This window comes from Cyanidioschyzon merolae, chromosome 4 (assembly GCF_000091205.1).
Source record: "Cyanidioschyzon merolae strain 10D DNA, chromosome 4, complete genome".
Lineage (NCBI taxonomy): Eukaryota > Rhodophyta > Bangiophyceae > Cyanidiales > Cyanidiaceae > Cyanidioschyzon > Cyanidioschyzon merolae.
The window spans coordinates 418,043-445,756 of NC_010130.1; the positions used below are offsets into that span (position 1 = coordinate 418,043).

Below are 27,714 nucleotides of genomic sequence, written 5' to 3' on the forward strand. Positions count from 1 at the left end.
GCGATCAAGTACTCTAGCACGCAGATTAGAGGGTTGGTAAGCGACAACCGCGACCCGAGCACACCCAGACACAGACACAGACACAGACAACACCAGTACTGGCAGTCGTGTTACCGGAACGGTGCTCCGTAGACCACAGAGGCGGCGGCGTTCACCCAGCGCAGGCGACATGCAGCGCGCCCGGCCTGCAGCGCTGACGCAACCAGCAGAGGCGCTGCTGTCGAACGGGCATCTTCGACGACGCATCGACAATCCGAGTCAGCGTAGAATTGTTCTTGTCGTTGATGGTGTTGATGATGATGACGACGACGACGAGGATATTCGACTGGTTGTTCTCGACCGAGTCGCTGTGCATCCGCTTGTTCACGTTCGTGCAGTGAAATCGACGACGATAGCACCGCCTGTGTGGTTGCCGAGCGCTGGTGCGGCTCGGAGCGAGTCGCTTCCAGCGGGCAGAGCTCCTCCGAGCTCGTACTTGTCCAGGGTTTGCCAGGCATTGTGGCTGGCGGCTGTGCATTCGAGTCTGACCCCCGGGGTGCCATAGCATCAACTGGGGAGCTCTTGGCGCCGACGCACTGCGGACTCGTGGCGGCCGACAAGTGCTCCCACGTCGCCACAGTGAGTCGATCCAGGTCGCCGTCGGTGACATCCCAGAGCTGCGCGACGACGCCGTGGGCACCTGCGGCGAGCCAGTCGAGCGCTGCTCCGTGCGCATCGAGTGCCTCAGCGTGCTCCAGGAGGCCGCTGCGACAACCCATGAGAAACACAGCCTGGGGCAGGGTCGTCGTTTGACGCACTAGGCGGCGTGGTTGTAGGTATGCTTCTCCGGTCCCGTGTCCGCAGTAGAGCAGAACACAGGGCTGTACTGCGGCCAGCGCTTGGGTGATGCTGGCGCGCTGGCTGTCGTCGGCACCAGCAGCGCTATCAGCATTTGCAGAAGCGGCTGCGGTTGCGGCAAGGTCGGTCCATCCGTACCGTAAGCGAAACCCGGGGTGATGCTCTAGGAGAGGCCGCAGGAAACGCTCGGTGCGGCGCAAGTCACCAGCTGGATTCAACAAGAAAGCTCCACGTTGCCAACCGGGTACCGCACTGCGAGTCAGGTGATGGTAGCGCTCCAGGGCTTGCTCGATCGCCGCACTAGCAGGGAAACGCATCGCAGCCGCGTGGCGCAGCGTCGGTGTCGACTCGAGCGGCAGCAAGTCGTGCTCCGCGTCCAGGAGCAGCAACACAACCGGAGCGACACCGGAATCCGAGCTGGTCGCATCTGGCACGCTACCGGCACCATCGAGCTGCTGCAGCTGCGATGCAGACGCGGCGTTCGACACCGAAGCCGCCAATGGCAATCCGCACAGGAGCGTCTCGAGACGCTGGTCGAGCCAGCGGCCCAGCTGCTGATCGAGGCGGGTGCGGGTGTCCCACCAGGCACGTCGCTCCGGAGCGGAAAGCGAGAGCGCCTCCGACTCCGAGGCAAGATGTGTTTGCGTGCCGGCCTGCAGCAGCTGGGCAAGCTCGCGCGCCAACTGCTGCGCGTCTGGCCGCTGGTCGTCGTGTACCAGCCGCTGGGCGTGCAGGTGCAGCACGGAACCCCGTGCGGCCTTGGTACAGCTGCATTCCGCGTGCTCATTGCAAGGCGTCCACGAAAGCGACTCGTCTGCCACGTCATGTGGGGCATCTTGTCGCTGCTGCTGCTGCTGCTGCTGCTGCTGCTGCAGGGAAATGCTGCCCAATTGATCGACCAGGTCCGCGGGTGGTTCAGGTGCCGCGCCACTGCGCCACAGAGCGACGCGGGCGCTCTGGCCGCTCGTTGCATCGTACCGTAGCGCAATGATCATCCACCCGAGGGGAAGCAGTCGCCCGAGCCGCTCCAAGTACTGCAGGGGCGGCAATGTGTCCCAGACGGACGGCGCTGGCGCCGCATCTGCCTCAGCATTTGCGTCTGCGGCTTTCGCCCGACGCCGGAGCAGTGCACAGCGTTGCCGCCATCGCGGTGCGAACGACCGCAGCAGCGTTGCGGTACCGCACACACGAAGCGGCCTCGACGCAGGCACGTTCCGGTCGATAGCAGCGACGCGAAGCATCGCAAAAGCCACTTCAGCGTAGATTGCGGACGCTACCAGCCAGGGCGATCCGCCCAGGTCGGGCGCTGGAATACCGGAACGCGACCTGGACATGCCGTTTTGCAGCGGCAGCAGGTACGCTTTGCACAGCTGCCAACAGTGAGCGACATGGTCGTGGAGTTGTCGTGCATCTGGACGCTTTGCCATCGTGTATCGGGTGTGGCTGCTGGCAAGCCCCAAATACAAACCCAGCGCCTCCAAATACGCCGGCAAGCACTGCCCAGCAGTAGACGCAGCCAACAGGGCCCGCAATCGCTGGGCAGCCTCCTGGAGCATCGCAGCTGCCGACGACGTGCTGTTGTGTTGATCACCTGTAGTCGAAACGAGGAGCGCCCGGTGCTGCTGGAGTTGCAGCAGCGCGTCCCACGGAAGTGCGCCGACTTGATCTGATTCAGAGTGCACTCGGCTGTGGAGTTGCTGCGCAACAAGCTGCTGCGCGCGTTCTGCGGCCTGTTGCAGTGCTGCCAGGAATCGCTGATAGAACGTCGTATCGCGCGGCGATGTCGCATTGCGTCGTAGCCAGTATAGTCGAAAAACTTGCTGCTGAATTTGTTGAACGGCCAAAGGTAGCGTCCAGAGTGAATACGCCGCGTTCATGCATCCATTCCACGCTCGGCAGAGTGCCACAGCTTGGCGTCGACACTGCTCCGCGAGTTCCGCTTGTCCAGCTCGCGTCCGCAGCAGGGAGAGCTGCATGAGGCTCCGAGAGCGCGCTGCGTCTAGAAGAACTGGCGCAGGCGGGCCCGCGCACAATGCTTGAATACGTTCATGGTAATAGAGGCCGTCTTTCCATGCCCCAAGGCAAATGCTAAGATTAGCGAGGAGATCCAACGAACGACAGAGCGCTCGCGTCGGGTACTCTACGACTGCGTCCACTGGCCTGAGCTCGGCGGCCTCCACTGGCCGGCTCTGGGTGGCGATGACCAAATCCCCAACGATTGCCGCCGTGGAACGAGCGAGTACGCTAGTGCCAGCGCCAAGCACGGGTATCGCCGGTGAAGGCGTCGATTTGCACGGGAGCAGTAGTTGCTGCGCCTGCAACGCACATCCCAGGGCTCGGTTTGCGTGCTCGATGGCTTCCACAAGCAGGTGACTAGATGCGAGCTGTTTTGCACTGCGCATTTCAGAGTCATGCAGTGCTAGCATATCTGCAAGGCTTGCGTTGGCATCTGCGAGCGTTGACCTTGCTACCGGGGCCTCGAAACGATCCGCATCCTCCACTGAATCTGGAGCAGCAGCAGCAGCAGCAGCAGCAGCAGTATAGGCTAGCATCCGCTGACCCCAAGTCGAAAGCGTTGCATGCGCCGCGGCTGGCGCCTCTAGAATGTCCGATTCGACAAGCTGGCGCAGACGATGTCGCTGCCGCATGACCTGATGCGTCCAGCCTAGTTGCTCGGCGAGGAGCATCGCTCGAGCCGCACACAGCGCTTGACGCCATCGATCGCCGCGCGCGCATCGGTGCATTGCGTCCAAACAGTACAGAGCGGGTAGCGTGTGATCCGCCAGCTGGAAGAGGCGTGCCGCCACCTCGAAGGCGTCCCAGGCGAGCTCGCGCTGCCACCATACGAACCAGCAGTGCGCGATACATGCTGGTGACCGAACCTGTAACCATGAGTGACGCCAGCTCTGCACGAGATGAAAGAGGTGTCTGGCGGCATGCGATGGGGATTCGTCTACTGCAGAGGATGCCTGGGTAGAGTGTTCGTCGATTGCGTCCGTGGGCTTATCCGCTGGGGCGCTGGAGTCGTCGCTTGAACCCGGACATCGAAGCAAGTGCTGCAACATCCGTTCCAGAGCATCGTAAAGAGCCGCCAGGTCCCGTGTGAAAGCGTCGTCAGTATCAGCTGGATATGATTCGGCTTCTTCGGTACTGCTTGGTGGCGTCGTTGTTTCCAACGGTGCTGCAGCGGATAGATCGGGTGATGTTGTTGCTGGTGTTGGTGCTCGTACGCAACGCCTGAGCACGGCACCGGGCAGGAGCGCACGCGCAACACATAGCTGTTGATGAAGCGTTTCGACGGCTGCAGATGTGCACCTGGGCAGCGGCGAAGCGGATAACGCTGGTTCCGGGGCAGCCTCACCGGCGCCTGTTGCACCGAGTCTGCGGGCCATTGTTCGCCGGACGGCTTCATAGATGACATAGGTATCGTCTAATTGACTGGAAGCGCCTCGCGCATCCATGCTGTTCATGGTGTTGATGTTGGTGGTTGTAGTGGTGGCGGCGCGAACGCTGCGTCTCCATACGCGCTCCATGGCGACTCCCAGCAGGCACAAGGCCTCGGTCGAGAACGAATCCAAAAAGGGCTGCGCGGCGTCCGATTTCGGGCAACCTCGTAAACCCGCTTGCACGAGACGAAATAAGGCAGCGCAGAGTTCCCATGGCGGTGGCGATGGCAACGGCGATGGCGGCGCTACAGTGCATGATTGTGCGATGGCCGTCGCGCGCAGCGATGCTTCTGGTGGAGCGTTCGATTCATGGAGTCTCCAAAGAAACTGACTGCACTCATCCCACAACAATCGTGCACTGTCGGGGCGCTGGGCACGGACCCACGCCTGTAACGCATACGCGAGGCGCTGCAGGCCGGTGCGGATCCATTGCGCAGGCAAAGTCGAATGGTGGTCAGAGTCGGAGCCGGCACTCGGGGCGTCGCGAGGCCAGCTGAGCATCAGCGTATGCTGCCAGCAATGCGCTGCGGCCGCGTATGCGCTCTGGACGGAAGCATCCTGGCTGTTGGCGTCAGCATTTGATGTCGCACTCGCGGAGACGGTGCGAATGTGTTCATACAAGTCTGCAGCCGTGTTGTGAAGGACTGCAGCCGCCCAGGCACGCAGGCGCTCGCGCTCGCAAGTGTCTGCAGCTTGTCGCATACTTGATTGAGTGAGTTGCTGAAGCTGGTCTGTGGTGCTGGTAATGCTTTCCGCCACAGAGCTCAGCGTGCTAGTGTGCGTCGCTGGAGCGTGTTCCTCGACAGCGTTCGTACGCAGTCGACACACAGCAGCCCTCAGCTTCTGCTGCAACTGGGTTAGACACCACTGTGCGAGGCGCGGATCCATTGTGATCTTTTCCTGAGAAGCTGCCTGCACGACTACATGTACCAGGTATTCCTGCACGAGCGGCTGACGATGCGCCCGGCGCACGAGCACGCGCAGGGTGCTTGGTGGTTTCAATGCTCGCCAGCAGTCGCCAGGCTGCCTCTCTGGAATCGTTCCACCACGCAATGTAGCAGGATCGCGTAGTAATAACTCGGAGAGATGGAGTACCTCTGTTGCTTGCAGCACAGTGTGCTGTTGCTGTTGCTGCTCGCAGCTGGCGTCATGCCGCTGGACTAGCGCATCGCGTTCAATTCGCCTTGCTAGCTGTTGGCATGCATTGGCGGATTCCGAGTTTGCCCAGTCCTCCAGGAGCCAATGAAGCATCCACTCGTCCTCGAGAACGCATGACGCCAGCATCGCTCCGTCCAATGGAAGCAGTTGCTCCACGAACCAACCGAAGAGCGCGTTTCGGTCGTTCTCATCGCATGCCTCTGAGCGACCGATCTCGCATACGAGGCGCCCGAGGCAGCGCACCTGTGTCCGCGTGCGTTCCCCGAAACGAAGCGCATGCAAACGAGCTGAGATCCACAGCATGGCGCGTAGAAGCGCAGGCTCGCGGTTCCAGTAGTCGTGCATGAGCGTTTGCCAATGATGTAAATTCGACAGGAGTGCATCCCGGATTGTTTCGAAACACGATCGGGTGGTAACCAGAGCGTGCGAACTTGGGCTCGTTCCTGCATCGTTCTGCAGTTCCGCGTAGATGCGCGTGAGCTTCGACATGACGGTGTCCGCGAGCCATCGGCCGAATCTAATGTACAGCGAAGCAACTGCTGCATCCCTGGCCATGGTGTGGATTTCTTCCACGGAAACCGGGGCCAAGGCGTGCGTTGCCAAAAAAATCCTCAAACCAAGGGCGGTTAGCTGCGCATCAGTGTCAGCGTCTACATCGTGGTTCATCCGCAAAGCCGTTGGGGCGTCGTTCTCGTCATGACCTTGGCCAGGCAAATCCTCGCAACGCTCAAGCGCCCACAGTACAACGGGCACCCACCGCCCGGCCTGAAGCGATGAAGCAGTGGCATTGAGCATCTCCAACTCGAAGCATTCCGGCAGCTTCCAATTCTGCCCGTTCGAGAGTCCCGACTCGAGAGCAGCAAGCGCATCACTCGCCAGAACAACCCCGACCTGACGCAGCCACGGCACTGCCATGGATCCTGTTGCTCCCGCAGTGACTCGGGAAGTCGCGGCCTCGTCATGGATTGTAGTGTCGCCTCTGGGTGTTCCCATAGCGTCTGATGCTTGCAACGCTGCATCATCTCTAGGTTCGGCTATACTACAAAAGCGTTTCTCGATGAACACCAAATGAACTGCCAATATCCACGTATACCAGTGCACAGCATCTAGTGACAGCTTCGTTGCATGCACGGATGCAGCGCACGCATCTAGACAGCGCAGCGCGAAAATCCCGCCAAACCACAAGAATCGCATGCACGCATCGCAGCACACGTATGCGTGCGCTTCACGCAGACGTGTGAGCGCTCGAGCAAGCTGCTGCAGGAACTCGAGGAGAAACTCCAGTTCAGCAGGAGTGTCTGCGCAGGTTACCGCCGGCTGGAGCGGTTGTTGCAGCCGTTGACGGCGAAAGGCGCAACGAATTCCAGCGTTTTCTGTACGGTCTCGAGATGCGACGCAACCAACTTGTTGTGTTGTCTCGGCTTGTTGGCAATGATGTTCAGCTAAAGTTTCAGACAAGGTCTTCAGGTAGCAGAGTGCCCACGTGGAGTCCTTGCACGGTCGCGTGCGCGAGCTACTTCGTCGGCGATCGTCCAACAGGCACTTTGACTCGAAACACTTGAGCACTTGTTTGTTTTGCTCAGTTTGTGTCCCTTTTTCGCTGCATATCATACGATGCTTCCTCATACGATGCCGTCTTCTGATCAGCGGCTGCTCCCAGAGTCTCCAGGTACTGGAGTAGCGCTCCCAGCAGCGGTTGTGTCGCAGCGGGCAGGCTGGCACGCACCGCGTCTCGCACTGGCGATTTGAACGGCTGCGGCTGACGTCGCGCAGGCCGTTTGCTCTCGGAGTACTTGTATATAGTTTAGTACTAATATGTTAATATGTGTTCAGCCTTGAGAATCATACGAGAATTGTTTCTCTGACAAAACATTCACGCACGCACTGGTCGTTTCGTATGCTCTATGTGTCGCCAAGTGCCTGGCGTGAGCGCCCGCAATAGCGCCTATAGCACCGGTGTAGTCGTAGCTCGGATAAAGGATGACTATGCCGTGCACCGGAGAGTGTCGGCTTGAGAGGATAAACTGATACACATTCAGAGACGCTTCCCAGCCGTTTTCGATCGGCCGACTGCCACCGGCTTCAGTTGCTCTTTGCACCATTCGAGCCTGAGAGGCTGCCCTACAAAGCTGGATTGCTTCAGCACCGCGTGTCTCGTCGTCAGCACCACATGTCGTCTGATCCTGATGGTGGTATTGAAGTCTTTGTTCACGAACTCCATGCGTTAGTTGCCACTAGTTGAATTCATCAATGCACGGATTCCTTGAAATCTTACCTTCTGTACCTCTGCAGGCTTGTCATCGTCAATTCGGGCAAACACGTTTAAGCGACTGTCTCCCTTCTTCTCCGTCTTCTACGTTACCTGCTCTTCTTCTCGAAATGGTCGGAGAGAAGAGGATATTTTGGTTTCTTTGTTGAACCCGGTGTTGATTGCCCTCCGGGATTCCCGACTTATATGTCCCCAAGTTTTTCTCACATTTCTTATTTCTTCAAATGAAAGCACTTTTTGATGGCCTTCAGATGTGGACCTTACCCGACGAAGAAGGGCATGGAGAGGAAAGACGACACGTGCCCCCGTTTGTCACCGTGCCCCAGAAGCTTCAGCGATTCTCCCAGTTGAGCAGTGATTACGTTTCACGACAGAAAACTCTCCTTCGATGGGGTTGAATCACGTAGAGTGCGGAGGAATGCAAAACAGCTCTAGCCTGATGGAATTGGCAAAAGCTCGAACGCAACCGGAGTAGTGAAATGCCACGATGGCCAGTGAAGGGACCTCGCCAGACGTCAGGGGAAAGTCTTCAATGATTCGACGCAGTGGTTGATGCCATTATATGAGCCATCTCTACGAGCAAAATCTCGGGCGGCCAAATGAATCCGCTGCCGCCCGAACAAATGATGTCATCGTTCTCTGCGAGTTCGATCGTGCATACAACAGGCACCCCGCTCCGCGAATACCTGTACAGGTTACCATCGGATCGTCCGAGGGGAAGTTCATTGACTGGAAAAACAAACCGACGTTTCCGTGCTTCATACCGATCGCAACGTGCCTGCAACGCCATAATTTTGATTTCCGTCGAAGATGGCTGTGCATGCACTCGGACTTTCTTTTGCGACTATATCCCAGCGTTTTACGGGACCATACGAACAGGCTGCTGGGTACCGGTGACGCCCATGTCGACTCCTATTGTCGCATTTGCGTTCCATTAGGTAATCAACCGATCGCTTTCTATTCTTGAACGCAAACACGTTTTAAGAATATCGGGTTTTGGCGCGGAACGCATCACCTTCTTTCTTTAAATGTTCCTGAGCCATTCGGGTAATGTGTTATAACTGACCTGGAGGAGGAATGCAGTCCTCCTTGCACAGCTCAGTACAGAATCTATCTTAAATTCAATTCATCTACGATCTATACAGTACATGGCGACGTGATTTCAACCTCCTGCTATACACCCCAGCGGATGCGAAACAACATTGAGTTGAATGACTTTAAAACCCGGATGCATCGGCACCGCCAGCCTCCAAAGAAGCGATCAGCGCTCTGTTGCAGACGCGTGTACGTTCCGACTGTACTGGACCATTCTTGGCTTCGGGCGCAGCAGCTCGATCGATCCGAAGACCTGTTGGGTAGCGAGTCTGCCTTTGGCGCTGGATTCGCCGGGTCTCGCTCGCGCAGGCAGAGCGCATAGACATGCAGGCGATGCGATACATCTACACACGTCGTTTCACGGTGCATGTGTCCTATGGATAGAAGCATCGCTCACGCGCCTGCTGGATCCGCGCTGCTGGTGAAGTTCGGCAAGGTTCCGCGAATCACGCGTTCAGAGTAACACTGGACAGGGGTCCGCCTGGAAGGCATTTTCAGCCCAGACGGATTTCTTCGTGCCTCTGGACGTGTGTGCAGTCTCATGTATGTGGTCGTTCAGTTGCGTCGAGTATACACTGCGGAATGGGGTTTTTTGGCGGCGGTCCATCGCGAGTAAGAGTAAGTCGCGTTGCCGCTAGGTATATCGGTATGCGTTTCTGGGCGTTTGGAAATGATGCTGGAGGCATTGAACCGATTCCCCAGAACACGCCCTACTGAAATTCAATGAGTTGTTCAGTACCCCGAGATACAAGCTGGCATGGCGATGACTTCATTGCAAACGCCCCGGCAACCGATGCAAATTGGCGTCCGCGCACAAGCTGTGCATGGAGGCAAGCTCCGGAGTCGATCGACCGACACAACTTGAAGAAGTAGGCGGGCACCCCAAAGCACACGTTTACGTGTGGCGCACCATCGGAATCAAGAATGATATGCTTTAACGGCGCGTAGGCCCGGGCTGCTTCTCGAGCCGACGGACGCGCGCGGACAAGCGGTCGATGCCGCAACTGCTTCCACAGGCACAAATAGATTTACGCGCTGATGTACATGCCGCCCATTTGCACAGAAGGATCATCCCATGCGACAGACTCAGCTCTTCTTACTGCTTGTTTCTCGAGAAAATCTTTTGCTGTTACAGCACCGACGCTTCCCTGACTCGCGATACCGCGTTCATGTGCATCCTCGGGGTATCACACGGGAGCACGGTATCGCGGTCGTCTTGGGTGCAGCGCGCATGAAGTCGTCCGACTCAAGCGCAGGCAAGAAGCAAGCAACAACTGCCGACGCTGCGCCCGCGTGCAACCCTCTGCGTCCCCGGCTCTGCCAGGGCCAAATCTTGACAACCACACAACTGAACTATATGCAGGCGAAAAAAATCCTGTTCCTTCCTTTGAACAAACACCGCCGTCACTCTGAATTTGGCCGCAAATGAGCTCCAGGCGAGCCCCGAGCGCCCCTCATGCTGCAGCGAAGCGCACTTTCAGGGTCACCAACCGGCGATCATGTTCCTCGATCAACGGAACGTTTACACTGACCAGTCATCTCCGAGTGCGTGCTGTGGGTATCGGGAGCCTGACAGGCACCAGGCACGCTGCCGCAGGACCCAACCATAGGGGACAAAGCACATTCGTACTTGTCCTCGGCACTTTCCGACGCATCGTCGCATATGCACCGGTACAGCCGTTACAATCATCGATCACAAGTGGACACCGCCACGGCGGGCATTCAAATCAGCATTGCTGCCTCGAAGCGGCGGGAATGCGCACGCGCGCTCCGCTCTACCTGTCTTCAGCTGTGCCCTGTGTGTGGACGCTACGTTTCCCGCGCACTGCGACCTTTTGCAGGTCTCGTTAAGCTAAGCGTGCGGTGCTCAATGGACGAAAGAGAGAACTATCCGCCTGCTGGGAGACTGAATCGTCTTCAACTCGACGATATCGATGACGAAAACTCGGATTATTACGAACAGCTATGGAACGAGAAGCTCCGAGCGAGAGAGCCAGAAACTAGCGGTAAGTACCTGCGGGAAGAGAGTCTGTCAGCGGCAGCAGCGGCAACCGGGGAGCCGCTTGGCGCTGGTGCTCAGATCTTTCGAAGACGGCAGTTGCAGCGGCTCCCAGTTGCTGAGCGTGCCGCGCTGGTCGCCGATGATATCTCCAGGCAACCGGAGGAAACGCCGTCTGGCAGCTCGCAACCTTTTCCGGAGCTGTATGCGATCCCGGGTGCGCTCTGGGCCGCATGGAAATCGTTTATGAATGCGCAGTGTGGTCGGCCGAGGTTTGCAGCATCGGGCTTGTCGTTGGAGGCACTGTGGCAAACCGCTCAGCGCTACAACTTTGTGTTGGCGCTTGCAGCGCTACTTGCGGCATTACAGCTCTTCGGCTTACTGGGCGAGTTTGTTGCATTTGCATACTACATCGGCATGCCGCTGCATCGAACCTGGAGGGTGATTGCTTCAGATGGGTCTAGTCCGCGACACTACGAGCGCTTGCGGCAGCATCTGTGTTTCTGGAATCTTGCCTGTATGCTGTGGGCGGTGCGGTTTGCGGCGGTGCGCAGCATCCTGCCTGCCTGGCAGATGCTGTTTGCAGCTCTTGGTTTGGGCAACGGCGTTGCATCGGTATGTGAGAAGGCTCTTAACCTGGGCTTCCATCTGACTTTGAATACCTTGATGTGGTGGCAACCTCAAAGCCGTTCTCCGGGCACCGTAGAGGAGTATCGCGGCGCCGAGCAGCTCTGGTACCAAGCAGTGCACCAGTGGATCATGCCGCGCCTGATACGACTTGTGGAGCGTATTCGCGAGCAGATGCAGCGGGCCGGCTAAGTAAATGGCCCGATCATTGTCGCCGCTTGCTCACATGGAACACGTGTTTGCTGGAGCGAAAAGCAGCGCATACTTGAGCAATGGGCACGTCGCTCGCGCAAAGCCATCTATCTTTGGTCAATTTAAAAACGACGCCACCTGCCGAGCAGCACCATTTGAACGCTGCGCCCTGTCTCGAGTGGACTTGTCTTAAAATCCCAGTCAACGTCATCCTCTGTGCATGAGCCGAAGTCAACGCCAAGCGCACGTGCGCACGCCAGCGTGCACGCTCGTGGACAGGTCCAACTGTTTGCAGTCATCTGGCTGCCATTTGGCCAGCATCCGCGCACTCGATGACTGGCCCAGCAGCTCACAGCCGACAACGTCAACGAACGGGATCCAGCGCAAACCCGTCGCATATGCAGCGTTCATCCTCGAAGGAATTTCAGCAAAAAGTCTCTAGCGCTTCTGTGGCAGCACGGTGCTTCCGCTGTGTGGCGTCTCGTTCGCTGCGCCCGGTTCTTTCCAAAGAAAGCATCCTGCATCGGTTTGCCATCGTTCGGTGCAGCAGTACTGCGGCGGTCGACAGATTCACTCCGCAAGCGGAAGATATTCGTGCCCAAATGGAATCGTGGCGTAACGGCGCCGCAGAAGCTACTTGGCAGCAGCTTCAGCCTCTACGGAGGCATCTGATAAAGATCCCGCGTCGCGCAAGGCACTTGGTGTCACTGGCTCGGACTCGGATGTTGAAGAAACAATTCCAGCGTCAAGCAAGAGATCATAGAGCCGTCGCTTCTCCGGATGCGTCAGTACTCGATAGGCGTGCTCGACCCGAGCGAAGGCTCCGGCGTCGCCGGCCTGGCGGTCCGGGTGCAGTGCCCGCGCCCGCTCTCGGAAGGCAGCACGCAGCTCGGTCAGAGACGCGTCGCGGGGAACACCCAGACACTGGTACAAGTCTCGGGTGCCTTCGGGCGTGCCACTCGTTTCCATGTCCCAGACGTTACGCAGTTCGGCGCTTTGTAGCGGCTCGCAGCTCCACCTGGCTCGTGGAGCACGCACCGAACAACGGAAGCGCCCAGCACACCTGCCTCACCAGAACGCACTCGTCAACGCCCCAGAAGAAAAGTTTTCTATGAACTTTTGGTTGCAGGAATTGCGGTTGAAGCCGTCTATGCAGTTAGTCTAGAAAACTCGTCTGCTCGGTTCGGAAAACGCAACGCTCAAATGATAATGTGGATTTGTGGTGCATACAAAGGCCAGATGATGCATAACACATCAGAAGGATGGCCTGCGCTTGTGCCCAATGAAAGCAGCATACAGACCTGCTCGCCTTGCTCTTGCCATAATGTTATTCTCCAAACGATTTCTAGATGTGCGTCCTCGACATTCCAAGTGCAGGAATAAGGGCTTGCGGATGCGTATGTGGTTCAGGGATTCTCAGTTGGGTTTTTTTCGGAGTGGCTACTTCGATGATTTGCCACTGGAATTGGCGACCACACCTGTATCAAGATTATTCGAACCGCGTTCAGACAAGGGATCGTGCAATACCCGAAGTCATTAACTGATTCATATCCAGAGACCTGTACGCTTCTCCTGTCCATTCGTGTACCATGATCAAATAATATAGTCTTTACGCGTTAGTTGGTTATGTTTCAAGGCGACTTGAGGGCGCCGCCATTCGCGTCATCGGCTTGAAGACGAAAGATATTCTGCGCCATTCCTTGACGATTTCATCACAAGTTCATGCCGAAAGTTCGATGAACTTTTCAAGTCAAATAATCGATTTTGTTCGCGGGATAAAATCACCTTTTTTCTATCTATGGAACGGCATTCGAGGTCTGCACGATACATCTCAGGGGATACGCGCCCCCGGAGGCACCCGTCTCTTGCGCTTGCATGGAAAATGCGCCGTGGACAATGACCTGACTCATCGCAGCGATCGCTTCGAGTGGAGCGAGCGTCACCGCGCAGCATGATGGATGCTGAGACGGATCGAAAGTTCTCAACTTGCTCTCCATTCTGGGTTCTCTTTCCGATACTTATTTGATCACGGACAACATCGCGATCCACAAATCCTTTATCGAATGGAACAGAATATGCTTCGCTACGCAGCATTCAGAGCACCCGCCGAGTTGCTCGTACAGAAGAACCTAATGATCGTAGGGTATATCACCGGGCACTGAAACGGAGAAGGGTATCGAGGTGAGCATTCCGTGCCGGGCCCGGGTACGAACGAAAGATCAGGCCGGCGTTGAAGCGCCACCGGGCGGCGCTCAGCGGATGATGATGAGGAGCAGGTTCCTTGGTCACATGGGAACACCTGACGACTCTCGAGTGTTACAGCTGTGAAAGGCGCACCGAGGCCGTATGAAAACAAGATGTCATGGTTAACCGAAGCGTAGATGCCAACTTCTGCCTCCGCATGAAAGCCGTCGACAGCAACCGCAAGCAACGATGCCTGAACTTTAACCCTGACATCAAGAGCCCTCGACTGCTAACAACGGAACCTGAGCGAGAGGAGAATCCGGCGTGTAGAAAGCCGGAGATAACACAGAGGAAAAGGAAGGCGTCACAGAGTAAGCCCGCACAAGCTGGTGTTGCTTACACTCTGAAAGGCCCTGGACTTGAGTGTATGCGGTCGAGTTCATGGACATATCTGGTTTGAGGCTGGTGTGAATGTGAGCCCCAGCTCGACGCTGATTCCCGTCGGCTGCGCAGACATCGGTACGACAACTCCGCACAAGAATTCTAGATTCTAGAGCGCTCGACCGACGTGGTAACGGATATGTTGGTGCGAGTCCTGTTGTTTGCGGCCTGTCGCAGGGCTGTAGAGAACAAAGACTCGATCGTCGTAGAGGTGCCTGCTGAACTAGACAACGACGGCCGCGAGTACTGTACTGTGGAGACGCTAAGGAAGCGCCTCCCAGAGGTGTTGCAGAAACTCGCTGCTCACTCGGCGGTCGCAGTGAATCTTGAGTATGCGGAAGCGTGGCAACGAGTTTACAGCCAGGATGAAGTTGCGCTGATTCCTCCTGTTAGCGGTGGCTAGCCGCAGCTGCCGAGGCTTGGCCTCCTCCGCAAAACAATCAGCCTGAACCACGTGTTCTATCAACTTGAGATGGGCCAGAACTGGTGCCCAAAGCCTTGGTCGTCGAGTTCAACGTCCAGAAGCGAAAACAGCTGCAGCCTGCCTCCCTGTCTTTTGCCGAGCTACGCGGGTATCTTTTCATGAGTGCGCTTTCACAGGGCAACTCCGATATGGGAAACATCGCGGTACCTTTCACTGTCACTGGGGTTCTGTGCTTCCTGCTTCGATGATTACCAGGACGAGTGCCATAGCTCGCTCTGGTTGTTTCCAGAAACCGTGCTCATGTCGAGCCGAATGTCTTTTTCCCAGTAACGTGCCATACAGGCTCCGGGTCTCATTCGGTTATCCGCTTGAAACAGAGCACCCATGAACCGATTCTAGCGTGTCTCGAGCTCGACGCGCACACACGCTGGAGATAAAGCAACGCACTGGCACACGGAATCGTTGACAGGAGCCGTACCCAGTTAGAAAAAGCGCAATGCCTACGCTCTCTCTACATCTCGTTCTCTACCGTATTCCATAGGCACGAGCGACGCCTCATGTCCGAGCAATATCACGGTGGTAGGTGCCCGGGAACCGACTGCAAACGCTCGTATGCGCGGAAGCGTGCGCGCTCAGCATCGCTGGTGACGCTGACAACCCAGCCACTCTTTACAAACGATCCAGAATTCCCGTCCTGATGGATTCGCTTTTAGACATCTTTTTCATCATCTGTATTCGCATGAAATTGCCTGAAAGAAAGGACTGCACCATGTAGCGTTCATGATGCATCGCCCGCCATTGCCGAGCATCGCACATGTCGTGCATCAAGCGAAGGATCCATGATTTGTTCTGTTTCCGCATTGGCCGCCTCATCGCGGCAAGCATGAGACGATGTCGTTACTCGCCTGGGCCGATCGAGCCATCGAGATCTATCTAATGCTCTTTACGAGAATCTGCGGGCGGTAGCGAAGCTGTCTGCAGCGAGTTCGACCAAGACTTCTTACGCGCCAAAGATGCCATGCGCCTGGCGCACGCTCGTGCACTGGCGCTTCGCAACGACTGCGCATTCCGAATAACCCAGTATCGCTTTGGATCGGGTAAGACGCTTTCGTTGTCATCTCCGGATGCCAGAAACGTTTTCCCCTGGAGAATCGGGACTCGAGGCATACCCCAAGGTCTGTTTGGCCAGCGTTTATGGAAATACACGCCAAGTCGGCTGGTGGCACATCTTCGACTGCCGATTTCTCATCTGTGAACGTACTTGCTTCGCGCGCGGTATTCGGGCGGGGATCCCCTGAAACGATGAACTTTTCAGGACCGCAGACTTCACCTTGCATCCTGCAGAGCGTCGAATCGATTGTGGTGTCGGCACGTCCCTGCTGCCTCCATTCCTAATAAACGCCAGATCGATCGCTTGCGAGCCGTCGCTCCGCTGGAGGTGTCGCGTCGACGCTGACTTGGGCTTATCGCAGCGAAAGCGTTTCGAGTCATTCGCACTCGCGCCATCAAAGCCGCACTTGCATATCTTGTTGAGGAGTTTCAAACGGCTCTACAACAGCCGCAGGAACAAAGCGACGTTCACGCGAGAATCTGTTCCGTTGCCTGTAACCGGGTACATCTACGCAGTGCTCGGTTCCTGTTGCTAGATTCCTCTTTTCTCGCGGCCTATGATTGATGGAACGAATCAGACTGCCCTGTATGCAGGAACGCTGTCGCTTATCAGGTCTACCGTTTTGCTTCTTTCGAAGAAGCGTCCATGCTCTGCGCTCACCGAAGCAGCATGTCCGTATGCAACAACTGCTCGTTCGATCGAGCGATGCCGCGGCTACGAGCCTGCCTCTGACGCTTGCCGCAATACCGGACGCGCTGTACAGATACAGGACAGCGGCGTTATCCCTTCGAGGGTGTAGGCACCAGGGTCCACAATGCGGTGCTTCAGGCACCGTCTGTCGTGAGCCTGTCCGGGGCCCAGTGCCCGAACAGTGACGCATACCTCATGATGTGTTGGCGATATGTGTACCCAGAAGCTGATGGGTACGTGCTCGCCATCGACAAATCAGTGACGCGTACGCGCGGATGCATAGATTCGGAGGTGGAGGATCGTAGAATTGAACCAGAGATCCCCGATTGTTTGATGAAGATCGGCATCTGGAAAAGCGTCCATCAACCAGTGGCGTTCTTCGAAACTCCGCCAGCCACCCGCCACTGACGCTTTCCTTTGGAGACCTATATCAGTTCGGGCGATGCCCCAGGCACCGTGCCTGCCCTGAGCGTCCGCTACGACGCCTACGGCGCCGGTGCAGAAGCCGCACGATTCACGACGATCGGTGTTCGGATGCGGATAAACCCATGGCAGACTAGAATGGAACGGGTGCACGTACCCAACTGGGGCTAAGACTCTAAAATTTGGGTCTCTTCCCATTGTCGTCTGCAACAGCCTTTTCAGGCTTGTTCTGCTACTAATTCCCCTTCGCCTCTCTTAGCTCCGGCTTTCATGACGCTGGAATTTCCTTTCCCGAAGCTCCGTTTCCAATAGTCGATGCATGCTGATGAAAGGGCTACAGTCCCAGTTTGCAGCTTCCGGCCGCTGTTGATCTATTTCGCTTACATGCGAAAATTGGGATCTACGACTTGCTTGTCATTTTCATCTTCTTTGTATACAGCCTCGGTGCGCCATTTGCAGCGGTGACCAGTGGCAATTTTCCGGCTTGTTTAATTGTGTCCACCAGATCTCCTCCTCCGAGGGATGCTCTGTGGTGCGTGAACGCTCTCTTCATCGCTCGATGCATGACCTTCGCGGTGAAAGAAGGTTCGCGCTGATACCCTCCTTTACTTCAGCGCCGCCGGCTGTCGTGACACGACCATCGCGGGCCATTTCTGTGCGATTCTGTCGGCGAGCACGCTGTCCGCTACCCGCGCAAGCAAACGCTGTTTCCTTTGAGAAAGGATTTGTGGAACGCGGTGCTGTCCACGATGACATAAGCATCGGATGCGGACACCCAGGCTGGTACCCAAGGTAAGATATTTCGATCCGTTTACGCTCCCTTTGCGCAAACAGGTGACGTACGGCACATTAGATGCTTTCGCTGCGAGGACTGACGACCGAGTTAACGATCCTTATTCATGCAATGAGAAAAGACGGGCGCTTCTTGGAGCATATCTCTCAAGCGGCACCATGAAACTGTCGACTATTGTCTCGTCGACAGCCATCAAGATAAGACGACTTGACCTTCGAGCGAAGTCGATTATTTGACGTGACATGTTCCATGAAATCTCGATCTGAGCTTGTGAACAAGTCGTCAAGGCAGCATGTCGCATTTTCTTTCACGTCCATAGAACAGCGGCGCGAATGGCTGCGCCCACGACTTGTCGTGAAACAAGAAATCGGGAGACCTTCAAGAATGCGTTATTTGAGCGCACTACCCCCGGAGAAAGGAGAAAAACAGTGGGAGCGTGTATGAATTCGTTGGGTAATGATTACCTTGGATTCTGAAACCGTTTTGAAGGTTTTACAAATCATCTTGATTCCGGTGACGTGATGGGTGCCACCACGGGCGAGGCGTCGAGAGCGCCTCACCGAATGAGCGACCTATAATCCTATATCTACGTATGTATCCTCTATCTCTTATGACTACACGTCGGTTGACGATGCCGAACATCTGAACCAGAGTCCGGAAAGTAAGCCCAAGGCAAGGGTAAAGCGCACATTTCGTGCTCTTTTTCTTGCATTGGATAGGCAAGTAGCGTGGCGATGCGGAAACGTGTGCATCGGACGGGCACCAAATTTGCCTCCATGCACGGATTGCCCGTGAGGCAGCGTTGTGCGTGCGTGCCTGCGTGCGGTGGTGACGTGTCCGTCCCGCGAACACGCATCGGCGGAGCGTCGACGCTGCTCCAACAGCGTTTGCGGGCGAACGCTCTAGTTCTTCACAGCGTCAGTCAGTGTGTTTGCTTGTGTTTGTGTGCGCGCGTAGCCAGCAGCAAGGAACCCGAGTTTGCTCGATAGGCTATTCTGCTGGGCGACGTGGCTGAAGCCAGTATTTCTCTGCGTCAGCGTGTCCCTTGCACACGAGCCGGCTGCAGGTCGCAACACGGAACGCTCGCAACACCGTAATAGCCTTTCGCACCGAGTCTGGGAAAGCGAACCTCGAAGCTTTTGCATCAAGAGGAATCGCTGGGCAGGCGCTGGACTACGCGTGGGCGGGTTTGTTCTGGCTGGTACCTGTGGAAGCACGCCTGAACACTTCGAGCAGTTTCTCCTTCTATAGGTAGTTGTATTTGCTCTTCGCGCTCTGTTGGCCGTTCCCTCGCTCTCCAGCGTCTAAATGGGTAACGTATGCTCTTGGTCAGCGGGTGACCCAGCGGAACGCCATTTGAAGCACGTTGTTAAGCAGCTGGAAGACGAGTATCCATGGGCACGGAAGCAGTGGCTACGGAAACAAGTCCGCGCTGTGGACGGCGATCTCGAGCAGGCGCGTATCGCCATCGAGCAGAAAATTGGCGGGGCACGCCCTTTCGTTGAAGCGCACGTGTCGGATGTCTATGGCAAAGGTGGAGATATCTCGCACGGACCCGTCATCGAACGAGGGAAGGCGTACCGGAGGTCAGAGGGCGCCGCGAAGCGGAGCTCGCGCGCAAGTCACGCACAGCAGGCAGACGCAGGGCCCGACATGCAGCTGGTTCCACCCTCGATGCCTTTACCCGGCACGTGGCCAGCCGCCGGGACACCGGATCCTTCCGAACGCGTGATAACGACCCTTTTCAATTGGAATGGTTCTGGGGAAGCTTCGCACCCTATTGCAGGCCTCATGCTGCGGCAACTGACTCGCATGCGTTTCATCGATGGCATTCGAAAAGCCCGAATGGCCTTGTCAGTCTCGAATATACATGTCGAGACTTGTGCGGAGCCTCTTGAGGATGCACCAAGAGCCGCAGATGCGATCGCGTTGGAGGAGGACGCGCGCTCCCGCACCAGCGCTAGAGTCACGCGTGCTGTCTCGAGCCAGCGACGTCGTCGAAGCACCAGTGTTCGTCGACGCACGACCGTGGGTCTCGATCAGCGCTATCGAGGGTCCGGGGGCGCGATACCCGCTGCTGTAAGCCCTGAACAGGCGTCAGCGGCTGCGTCCTCAGATTCTACTGGAATGGTACTTGTGCTAGACATGGTAACCTTATCTATCGTGACAAGTCTGTGCCGGTTGCAGCAGCTTCGACAGCTGGGCATTGATACCGTTCAGGTACTGAACGATCGGAAATCGCCAGTCGGACGAAACGGCTCGACACCAGCAACAACTGCAGCATCTGTGATGACGTTCACTTGTACCGATGCGAGCCGGAACGCGCACCGAGGTGATGCCATCAAGCCGCACATCTATTTCGTGACCTCAGTGCCAGCATCCGTGGAAGCGATGGCCTTGCATCTGGAAACCACTGCAAAGGCCAGACTGTCCGAAGGAGCGGACTCCATTCAAGATGCCGTCCTCATCAGCGGACATCTCCCCAATGAGGCACTCGGCCTTGTGCGTCAACAGCTGGCACACACGTCACTGCTTCAGCGACTGGGGTGCTTCATGGAAATTCGTTTGGATTATGTAGCAATAGAGGAGGGACTTTTTCACTTTTGCCACCCGAGTGCACTGATCGATCTCTTTCCCGCTTCACGCAGCAAAACGGAGCGTCTCCGCCAGGAGCGTTGCCTTGCCATCGAAGCGCAACAACTTGCCTCGGTTTGCGAGGTAATGGCTGGTGTCGAGGACGGATCGCCCTGGCTCGGAAATGTGTATTTTGTCCGTGGCGCCGGGACCGAAGACCCCGCCTCGAGACTCGCGAGCGAAAGCCTTGTCGGCGGCGCGGCGCCAGCCGAACAACTCGCCCAGTTGCTTGCGCACGAGCTGCGGCGTCGATGGGCATCAAACATGCCGCACGCCACCCAGGCTGCCGAGGCCTCCGTCTCGAAAACCGAAACAGGCCCTGCACTGACAAGCCGTTTGGCGGAGCTGGCTCCGGGGAAACGCCCCGGACCTGTAGACGTTCTGATTTGCGATCGAACGGTGGATCTGGCGACGCTGTTCATGCACGACTTTCACTACGCTGCAATGGCGATGGACCTCTGCGAGGGATCGCAAAATGCCTGCGCTCGCGTCCGCATTCCCTTGACTGAAATCGGGCTGGAATGGGATCTCCACGAACCGATCAGCGCTGCGGAAGTCGATCTCGACGAGGAGCTGGATACGATCTGGCGTGAAGTGCGACATCGGCATATTGCGGATGCGGTCGATGCGCTTTCCGCGACCTTTGACGCTTATCTGGACGCGGAGCCTGGCGTTGCGGCAGTCATACGTCAACCCCAGAGGCGAAACCTGGACGCCGAATCGGCACAGCGTCCCGAATGGTACCGGATCCCGCAGGCAAGGGCGGCGTGCGCGACCGCCCAAGAGGCACTCGATACGTTCCTAGCACATTTCGCGCTTATAGAGGTTCTGTTGACACGCTTCTCCGACTGGTCTCTGGACCGTGTCGCTGCCATGGAGCAGGATCTGGCCTGTTGTCGAACGAGTCGAGGCCGACGCTTCCGTCATGCACTGAGACGAGCACTTGCTGTTGCCGAGCATCCGAACGTTCGCGTTATGGACAAGCTACGCGTCGCGCTGCTCTATCTGGTGACTCAGGACGTTGGAGCCGGTGATCTCGAGCGTCTCCTGGAAGTTCTGCGCGGCTACACGATTCCGAGCTCCTTTACCAACGATTTCATTGATGGTGGTGTGGGCGACGCAAGGCGTGCGCCCGCAAGCATTCGGGCTGATATCGCCTTGCGGACTGTCTGGGACTATCTCAGTGTCGCACTTGGTACAGAGATGCGCAAGAGCCGAGCGGAACGGCGTGAACGACGAGAGCGCTCTCGTTCGCGTTCGCGTTCTCGAACACGCCGCGACAGTTGGAGCAACCTATCCACTCGTGGGCCCGGCGATGAGGGCAGCGCTGACGAGGCTAGCGATGACTTTGAGCTCTGCCGCTACAACAACCGTCTGGCAGTGATCCTACGTCAGTTCGCGGAGAACGTCTTCCGGCCCGAGTGTGCGTATCCGCTCGCAACGGATCTTGGTGCGGCTCCGAGTCCCAAGTATACCTCACCGGTAACACCACGTTCTGGGGCGCCCTCTGGACTGAAGCCGTCTCCAGTGGTGTCGCAGACTCCGTTGCACGCCGCAGGTCAGAGCGGAAACGGCGCACTTGCTGGCGCGACTTGCGAACCGACGCTGATCGTGTACGTAGCCGGGGGTATCATGCCCAGCGAGGCCCGAGATGTATACCGTTTCGCGCAACGCACCGGTCGTGTCGCAGTTGCTGGTGGTTCTTGCATGCTCACACCACGGGAAGTACTGGCCCTGCTTTGCCGTAGAGAAGCCGTTGCGCCGTAATCGCTAAAGCTGGATATGCTGCATATGACAGCTACGTGATGAGCCCGAGCAGCACACCACCAGACGGCATAGCATCGGCTGACAGCATACTTTGTGAATGCAATATTCACGGCCAGCAGCAGCAGCAGCAGCAGCAGCAGCAGCAGCAGCAGTTCACAGAAGAGATTCGGATGCCGCGGGACGGCACAAGACGTCCGAGCAGCTGGTGGCGTTCGGGTATCAAGGCATTGTACACGTTACGCGTTCTTCGGGGGCATGCACAGTCGAAGCATCAGCAGCGAGCATCTCGCAAAATGCGAGTACCGTCGACAATCGTGCGAATCATGGTAGCTACCGTACCTCTCGAGTAAGCCATGTTACCAGTTCTGACCGTTCGTTGGCGCACAACCTGCAACAGTGAGCGCTGCACTGAACTCTGGTCCAGAATCGTTCCTATCGCGAGGCAAACTAGCGCGTAGACGCTCAAATATAGGAGTGGCGTGCTCGTTCCGGACCTACTGTATCGTGCCGCTCGTTTACACGTCGTCCATGAATGTGCGTGCGCGAAACGCGCTTCACTGCATGTGGTTCCACTGCCATTTGCAACACCGCGACACATCCACACCGCACTTAGACCGCGTGCGGCTACACTGCCAAACCGGATCCAGCGCCCAGCTATTCGCTCTGCCGCCTTCACAACCCGTGGCTGCGCAGCGGTGTCCCGCGTCAAGTGTCAAGCCTGTCGCGCCCGACTACTGCTCGTCTAGCCCGCTCGCACCAGCGCCATCATTCGCCTGTTTCTGTTGCTGTCTGTCTCGTTTCCCTGGACGACTGTGTTGCTTTGCGTTCATCATCGTAAAGTAGAGACTGTAGACAGACTCTCGTTCCGCCGCACTAGCTGCTGCGTTTCCGCTCAGGTTAACACGTCTGCCGGGTGGACCACGAGGAACACGTTTCCGGTGCAAACGCGCATATTCCAAGTTGCGCAGCCGCTTCTCTTCCCGCAAGTCACGCCGTTGACGCATGAAGACTGACAGTGCTGCAGTGCCCGCCGAAGGGTACGGAGCACTGGAACGCTGCCTCGTTTCCACTGCAGTTAATTTCTTCGAAGACGAAAGGAAAGCATATGAAGAATCTTTCGAAAAAGAAAGAGGTTTGAGTGATGAGATAAACATGACGTTCGATGGGTACTTGGGAACGCCGCAACGCCACGAAACGACACCAAACGCCTTGCAGAAGAAAAACACTGCCGTGAGTGGTATTGTAGTGACGACGAACGCGTCTTGGACAAACCATCTCCTGCTGACGGGCAGACGCCTCGCCGCCGTTCTCGACCGGCCACCCACGACTGGTTTCAACTTTTTCTCATATAGTTCTACTTTGAGAGGTTGTCCAACAAAATTCTATCTCGTCCACTCTGGAAGTCTATTCTCCAGCACCGCACATCTCCTTGTATTGATAGCGGCATTAATGTCTCGGTTCACAAACTCCATCCGTTTCTTGCCATCGTCGGTTGTACTTAATAATGCGAGTAGTCCACGAACTTTCGCTCTCCTTTCCATTTGCTCCTCCGTCAACGGTCCGTGCTTTGCTATTTCCTCAGGGCTCCGCTAATACGTTTCCATCTGGACCCTCTGGAGTGTACACCCCAGTTCATGGTGTGTATACGATGTTCGGAAGTCATCTACGGGCATCGTAACGAAACGCCGTGCGCACTCCTTGCACGTTTTTGTCGTTGGAGCTGGTGTAATGCCTTTTTTCGACGCCCAGCGCCCTGCTCCGTACGCTACTACGAGCCTCTGACTTTCATTCTCCCTCCGGGCGCTCAACTGATTGAAAAAGTTCGAGAACGCCCGCTGCTTCCCACAACAGAAATTCATACGCAAACGAGCCCACCGGGGCTTGGTGGATTCTTTCCACAGGGCATCCCAATGAGCAGCGCGAACTTCCATGAACTCCCGAAATGCTTCAAAGTCGGTTCCTCGGCTCGTCACCTCGCTCAAAGCTTCCAGGTGATCCCTCACTCCTGAATTCCATCCAACGATTTTCATCCTCGCATTCATTATACCGGATTCCCGGTAATATCTAGCTCTTGACAACCTCAGCAGACGCTTGTCTTTATGACGTCAATTGTCGTCGACACTATCTTCCGCACGCTTGGGTACAGCGATGGTTATGATATTTGTGTTTCCGGGGTCCGCGCCAACGACAAAGCCGTTATCGTGCGCTTTCTGTGTTGCACGATCCACCTCCTTCTTTTCTCGATGCTTCGCCGCGCCAACGACAAAGCCGTTATCGTGCACTTCGTGTGTCGCAGGATCCTCCTTCTTCGTACCTTCATCCTTCGCCACGGGCGGAGCTGGACGATCTGTCTTCAAGCGCCGATAGTGTACAGACATGGCTACTCCATCGCTTTCGATCATCCCAGTGAATACCTTTCGCTTGCTCACTTTCAGACGTTTGAAATCGGCGAAATTCTTCTTCCAGTGCGTCTCCCGGCTTTCGCCGGAGAACTCCTCCCTGCTGACATGGAACTCGGGACTGATCTCCCTCATGATGCCGTAAAGGACGCCTGAATCGATAGTCACGAAATGTGACCTGATGTTGCACATTGGAACCACGTTGAAGCGCTTCCCCATTAGGAAAGCCTTCCGCCTCTCCCACTCCTCATTTGTCTCCTCATTCAGCTTCATTTCCGCCTTGCGTTCCAGCTCTCCGTCCAGAAACACGAAATAGCGCAGGGCGAGGCGATAGTATCTTTCCTTATCTTTTTTCGACTCTGATATCTTGTCTGTTGGACTCAGCAGCCCCAGTGCCGCACGGTGCTCTTCTACAACCGCACGGATGACAGAAGCTTCATTCGTGCTCTCGTTTGACGCCTTGTCTCCGACGAATTCGATCTCCTGTTCATGCTGGCGATCGTTCGTGACGCCATTGGTAATCGCCCATTTTCCTTTGCGAGCGATGCCAGGGTACAGCGCAAACACGGCGCGTATCATGAAGCGTTCGAGGTTCATAGTCAAATGGTTCTTCAGGTTCGTGATGTACTTCATCGCTCCGTATGTGTAAATGCACCAGTCAATTTTGTATCGAGTACCGTCGAAGCTCTAAAAGGGATGTTTTTCGTGGAGGGCATGCACTAGCACACTTTCCCTCGGCGCTTCCGCTGCACCAAGCATCAGCTGTCGAATAAAGGTCTTATCGAGAAACCCGTCCGGAATCCCGACCGTTTCCACCTGCGCCACGTCGCGATACATCTCCCTCGCCATATGCATCAGTCCTGACGACGCCTTGACAATACTCTTGGAGTATGACGCAACACTGTTTTCGATAGCGTCTCGCAGCTTTTCCCTGTACGGATCCTTGATATGTTTAAGAAGACAGACTTTGACGACCTACTTGTCGCACAGTCGTCTTTCGTGCCGCCTTCGACGCAGAGCGTCCCCCTTTCAGTCCTTCTTCTCTTCCTTTTCTTCTGGACTTGGCACTGTTTTTCTGTTTTTTCTGGCAGCCAGCGACACTGGGCCTCCAGGATCGTCGACTTGCTTTTCATAACTTCCTTTTTTTGTTTTTTTGGAAAACAACGCTCCCTCCAACGCCTCTGATATAAACAGCGAGGAAAACTTGAATAAACCAAACTGAGGGTTGAAATATAACTGAACTGAAAAGTACACTCTGCTATGACTTTAACGCAAATGCAACTTGTACTTGAGAGCAACACGCTCAAGATCGCGATCCCGTTTCCCTTCAACGGCGAGACGCGTCGCGTTAGTTGACTGCCCGATCTCCCAGATGCGCCCACCGAGCGCGATTCTTTTTTTTCATGGACAAAACGTGTGCATAGGCCAGTGCTCTCGGATTATGCGCATTTTTCTTTTCTTTCTCTTTTATTTTGTGTTTAACTTCAGTGCGCGGTAATGTATCTATAAAGCCCCCTCCCTCCAAGTTACATTACCTATGCTGATTCTCGGATATTCTGGTCGTTTCATACGTCCTATCGTGTGTGCCTAGTACCTGCCTTTCCATATCCGCCTTTGGACCTTAAATGCTGGAGCAGATAGTTCATCGAGCTAGAGCAGCTTTTCTATACCCCAGAGGGCGTCGGCTCGAGGCGTGCTTCACCCGACGTAGAATCGGGTCTCGTCGTCAGTTTGTGCTCGGACAGTCTGCGGATGCAGGCCTGTATTCGCTGCACGACATGCTGGAGAAACTTGACTATTAGGATGAATCCTGGGAGACGCCTCTCTCCCTCGTGATCATGCATGGAATGCGTTGTTGTCGGTTGGCAATGCGGGTTTGTGCTTGACGCTCACCACAGTGGGTAGGCGCAGAAAGCATACTAAACCCGTGTGCGCGTCCGATTCGCTAGACCTTCCGCTTGGAAGGTAGCACGTGAGTCTGTTGGCCACGAATGAGCGCTGAGGCTCCGTTAGCGGACCATCAGTTGCCAGTGCTGCACTCAAAGTGAGTGTCCGGCCTTCGACTATCACGGTGATACCCAGCTGCTGGTGTCCTTCAAGGAGCTCGCTGCGCTCCTGCTTCCAGCGCGGGCACTGTAACAGTAAATATGTCAGCGTCTCGGGGATCTCGTTTCCACAGCAGGGACATTTTGATTCTCAGTGCAATCCCAGTGTTCCCATACGGCTTAGAGTCGGTGCTGCTAGCCAGAAGCCACCAACGCGGATTTTGGCGCGCCACTGGCTACCGCGCGCAAGTCCCGGGAGCTCCAGCGCCTCCCACCAGTACTTGCATGTTTATGCCGGGTTCTAGTTCCGGTGTAGAGTCAAGACGGGCGTTACTGGCACGACTGGTTCCGTGTCTACGTTCCCATATTGCTTTCTGGACGGTTCGCTTGAGGCGGCGGGAGCCTTCTACATTTCGGGGAAACGATTGGAGAGCGTGTCTTCGCCTACGGAGAGATCAGATTGCGCGCACGCTCATCGCCGCTGATTGAAATTGGCCCGTTCGCGCGTCATGACCCGTGTCGTTGACACGCGGGTCATTCTGAAGCGCGCATCGCGCCTGCGCCAGCGCCGCAGCGGCCGCAGTGCTACGTGTCCACGTATCGAGCGATCCGCATGCGTGCGGTAAACGGATCAGCACGTGCGTTCGTTCGTGCGTGACAGGGCATCGAGCGAAAACGGATCCCCGCTGAGGCCAGTAACGTCGATGCCTGAAGCAACATGTCAATGAGCCTGGTCCGTCGATGACGTTTCGTCGGAGGTGTTGGCCTCCCCAGAGCGTCGTTGTATGCTCATGTACGGGTTGATATTGGGTTAGGTTTAGGTTCGAGGTCAAGTCAACTGTGCCTGTTATCTGGTTCGCCATTGACGGGTGGCTCGATATCGCTGAGCGGTACCCAGCGCTGTGGGCCACTGTGTGCATATAGTTGAGGTGCACTTTGGGGTCCTCGAGGTTCGGTGGAAGTTGCCTGTTTGCAACTTGTTACTTGCACACAACGATTACGCACCGTTTCGAAGGCGAAACGCCCTCGTAGCGCCACAGCGAGTACGCGCTTGTAGAACAAGTTCACGGAAAGCGTCTGCAGCCGAGTCGTCTGGTGCCTGTGCGCAGTCGGCTCCGAGTCACAGCCACCGGTGTGCTGCGTTGACGCGTGCGACAACGCCGATCGCCGTCCTTCTCCG

The 27,714-nt window shown here is 56.4% G+C and overlaps 7 protein-coding genes across 7 annotated transcripts, besides 2 other annotated features; 4 read left to right on the forward strand and 3 right to left on the reverse strand.

Annotated features, from left to right (window-relative positions):
- Window positions 1-110: 110 nt before the first annotated feature.
- Window positions 111-7,067, reverse strand: CYME_CMD159C (similar to separin; the record flags this gene model as incomplete). The annotated part of the gene is made up of 1 exon (XM_005535448.1): window positions 111-7,067. The coding sequence occupies one exon, from the start codon at window positions 7,065-7,067 to the stop codon at window positions 111-113; it is 6,957 nt and encodes a 2,318-aa protein (XP_005535505.1).
- CYME_CMD158C (hypothetical protein) lies at window positions 1,104-1,820 on the forward strand (the record flags this gene model as incomplete). Its single annotated transcript, XM_005535449.1, has 1 exon — window positions 1,104-1,820. One exon carries the CDS (start codon window positions 1,104-1,106, stop codon window positions 1,818-1,820), a length of 717 nt encoding a protein of 238 aa, XP_005535506.1.
- Window positions 7,068-8,719: 1,652 nt separating the features above from the next.
- Window positions 8,720-10,427: a sequence feature (possible transcribed region).
- A 248-nt stretch (window positions 10,428-10,675) lies between these two features.
- CYME_CMD161C (hypothetical protein) lies at window positions 10,676-11,623 on the forward strand (the record flags this gene model as incomplete). Its single annotated transcript, XM_005535450.1, has 1 exon — window positions 10,676-11,623. The coding sequence occupies one exon, from the start codon at window positions 10,676-10,678 to the stop codon at window positions 11,621-11,623; it is 948 nt and encodes a 315-aa protein (XP_005535507.1).
- A 633-nt stretch (window positions 11,624-12,256) lies between these two features.
- Window positions 12,257-12,592, reverse strand: CYME_CMD162C (similar to DnaJ protein; the record flags this gene model as incomplete). The annotated part of the gene is made up of 1 exon (XM_005535451.1): window positions 12,257-12,592. One exon carries the CDS (start codon window positions 12,590-12,592, stop codon window positions 12,257-12,259), a length of 336 nt encoding a protein of 111 aa, XP_005535508.1.
- A 1,795-nt stretch (window positions 12,593-14,387) lies between these two features.
- CYME_CMD163C (probable molybdopterin converting factor small subunit MoaD) lies at window positions 14,388-14,651 on the forward strand (the record flags this gene model as incomplete). The annotated part of the gene is made up of 1 exon (XM_005535452.1): window positions 14,388-14,651. One exon carries the CDS (start codon window positions 14,388-14,390, stop codon window positions 14,649-14,651), a length of 264 nt encoding a protein of 87 aa, XP_005535509.1.
- A 4,346-nt stretch (window positions 14,652-18,997) lies between these two features.
- CYME_CMD164C (similar to syntaxin binding protein Unc-18) lies at window positions 18,998-22,090 on the forward strand (the record flags this gene model as incomplete). Its single annotated transcript, XM_005535453.1, has 1 exon — window positions 18,998-22,090. One exon carries the CDS (start codon window positions 18,998-19,000, stop codon window positions 22,088-22,090), a length of 3,093 nt encoding a protein of 1,030 aa, XP_005535510.1.
- A 731-nt stretch (window positions 22,091-22,821) lies between these two features.
- CYME_CMD165C (hypothetical protein) lies at window positions 22,822-23,244 on the reverse strand (the record flags this gene model as incomplete). The annotated part of the gene is made up of 1 exon (XM_005535454.1): window positions 22,822-23,244. The coding sequence occupies one exon, from the start codon at window positions 23,242-23,244 to the stop codon at window positions 22,822-22,824; it is 423 nt and encodes a 140-aa protein (XP_005535511.1).
- A 98-nt stretch (window positions 23,245-23,342) lies between these two features.
- Window positions 23,343-26,961: a sequence feature (repetitive element).
- Between the last annotated feature and the right edge of the window lie 753 nt (window positions 26,962-27,714).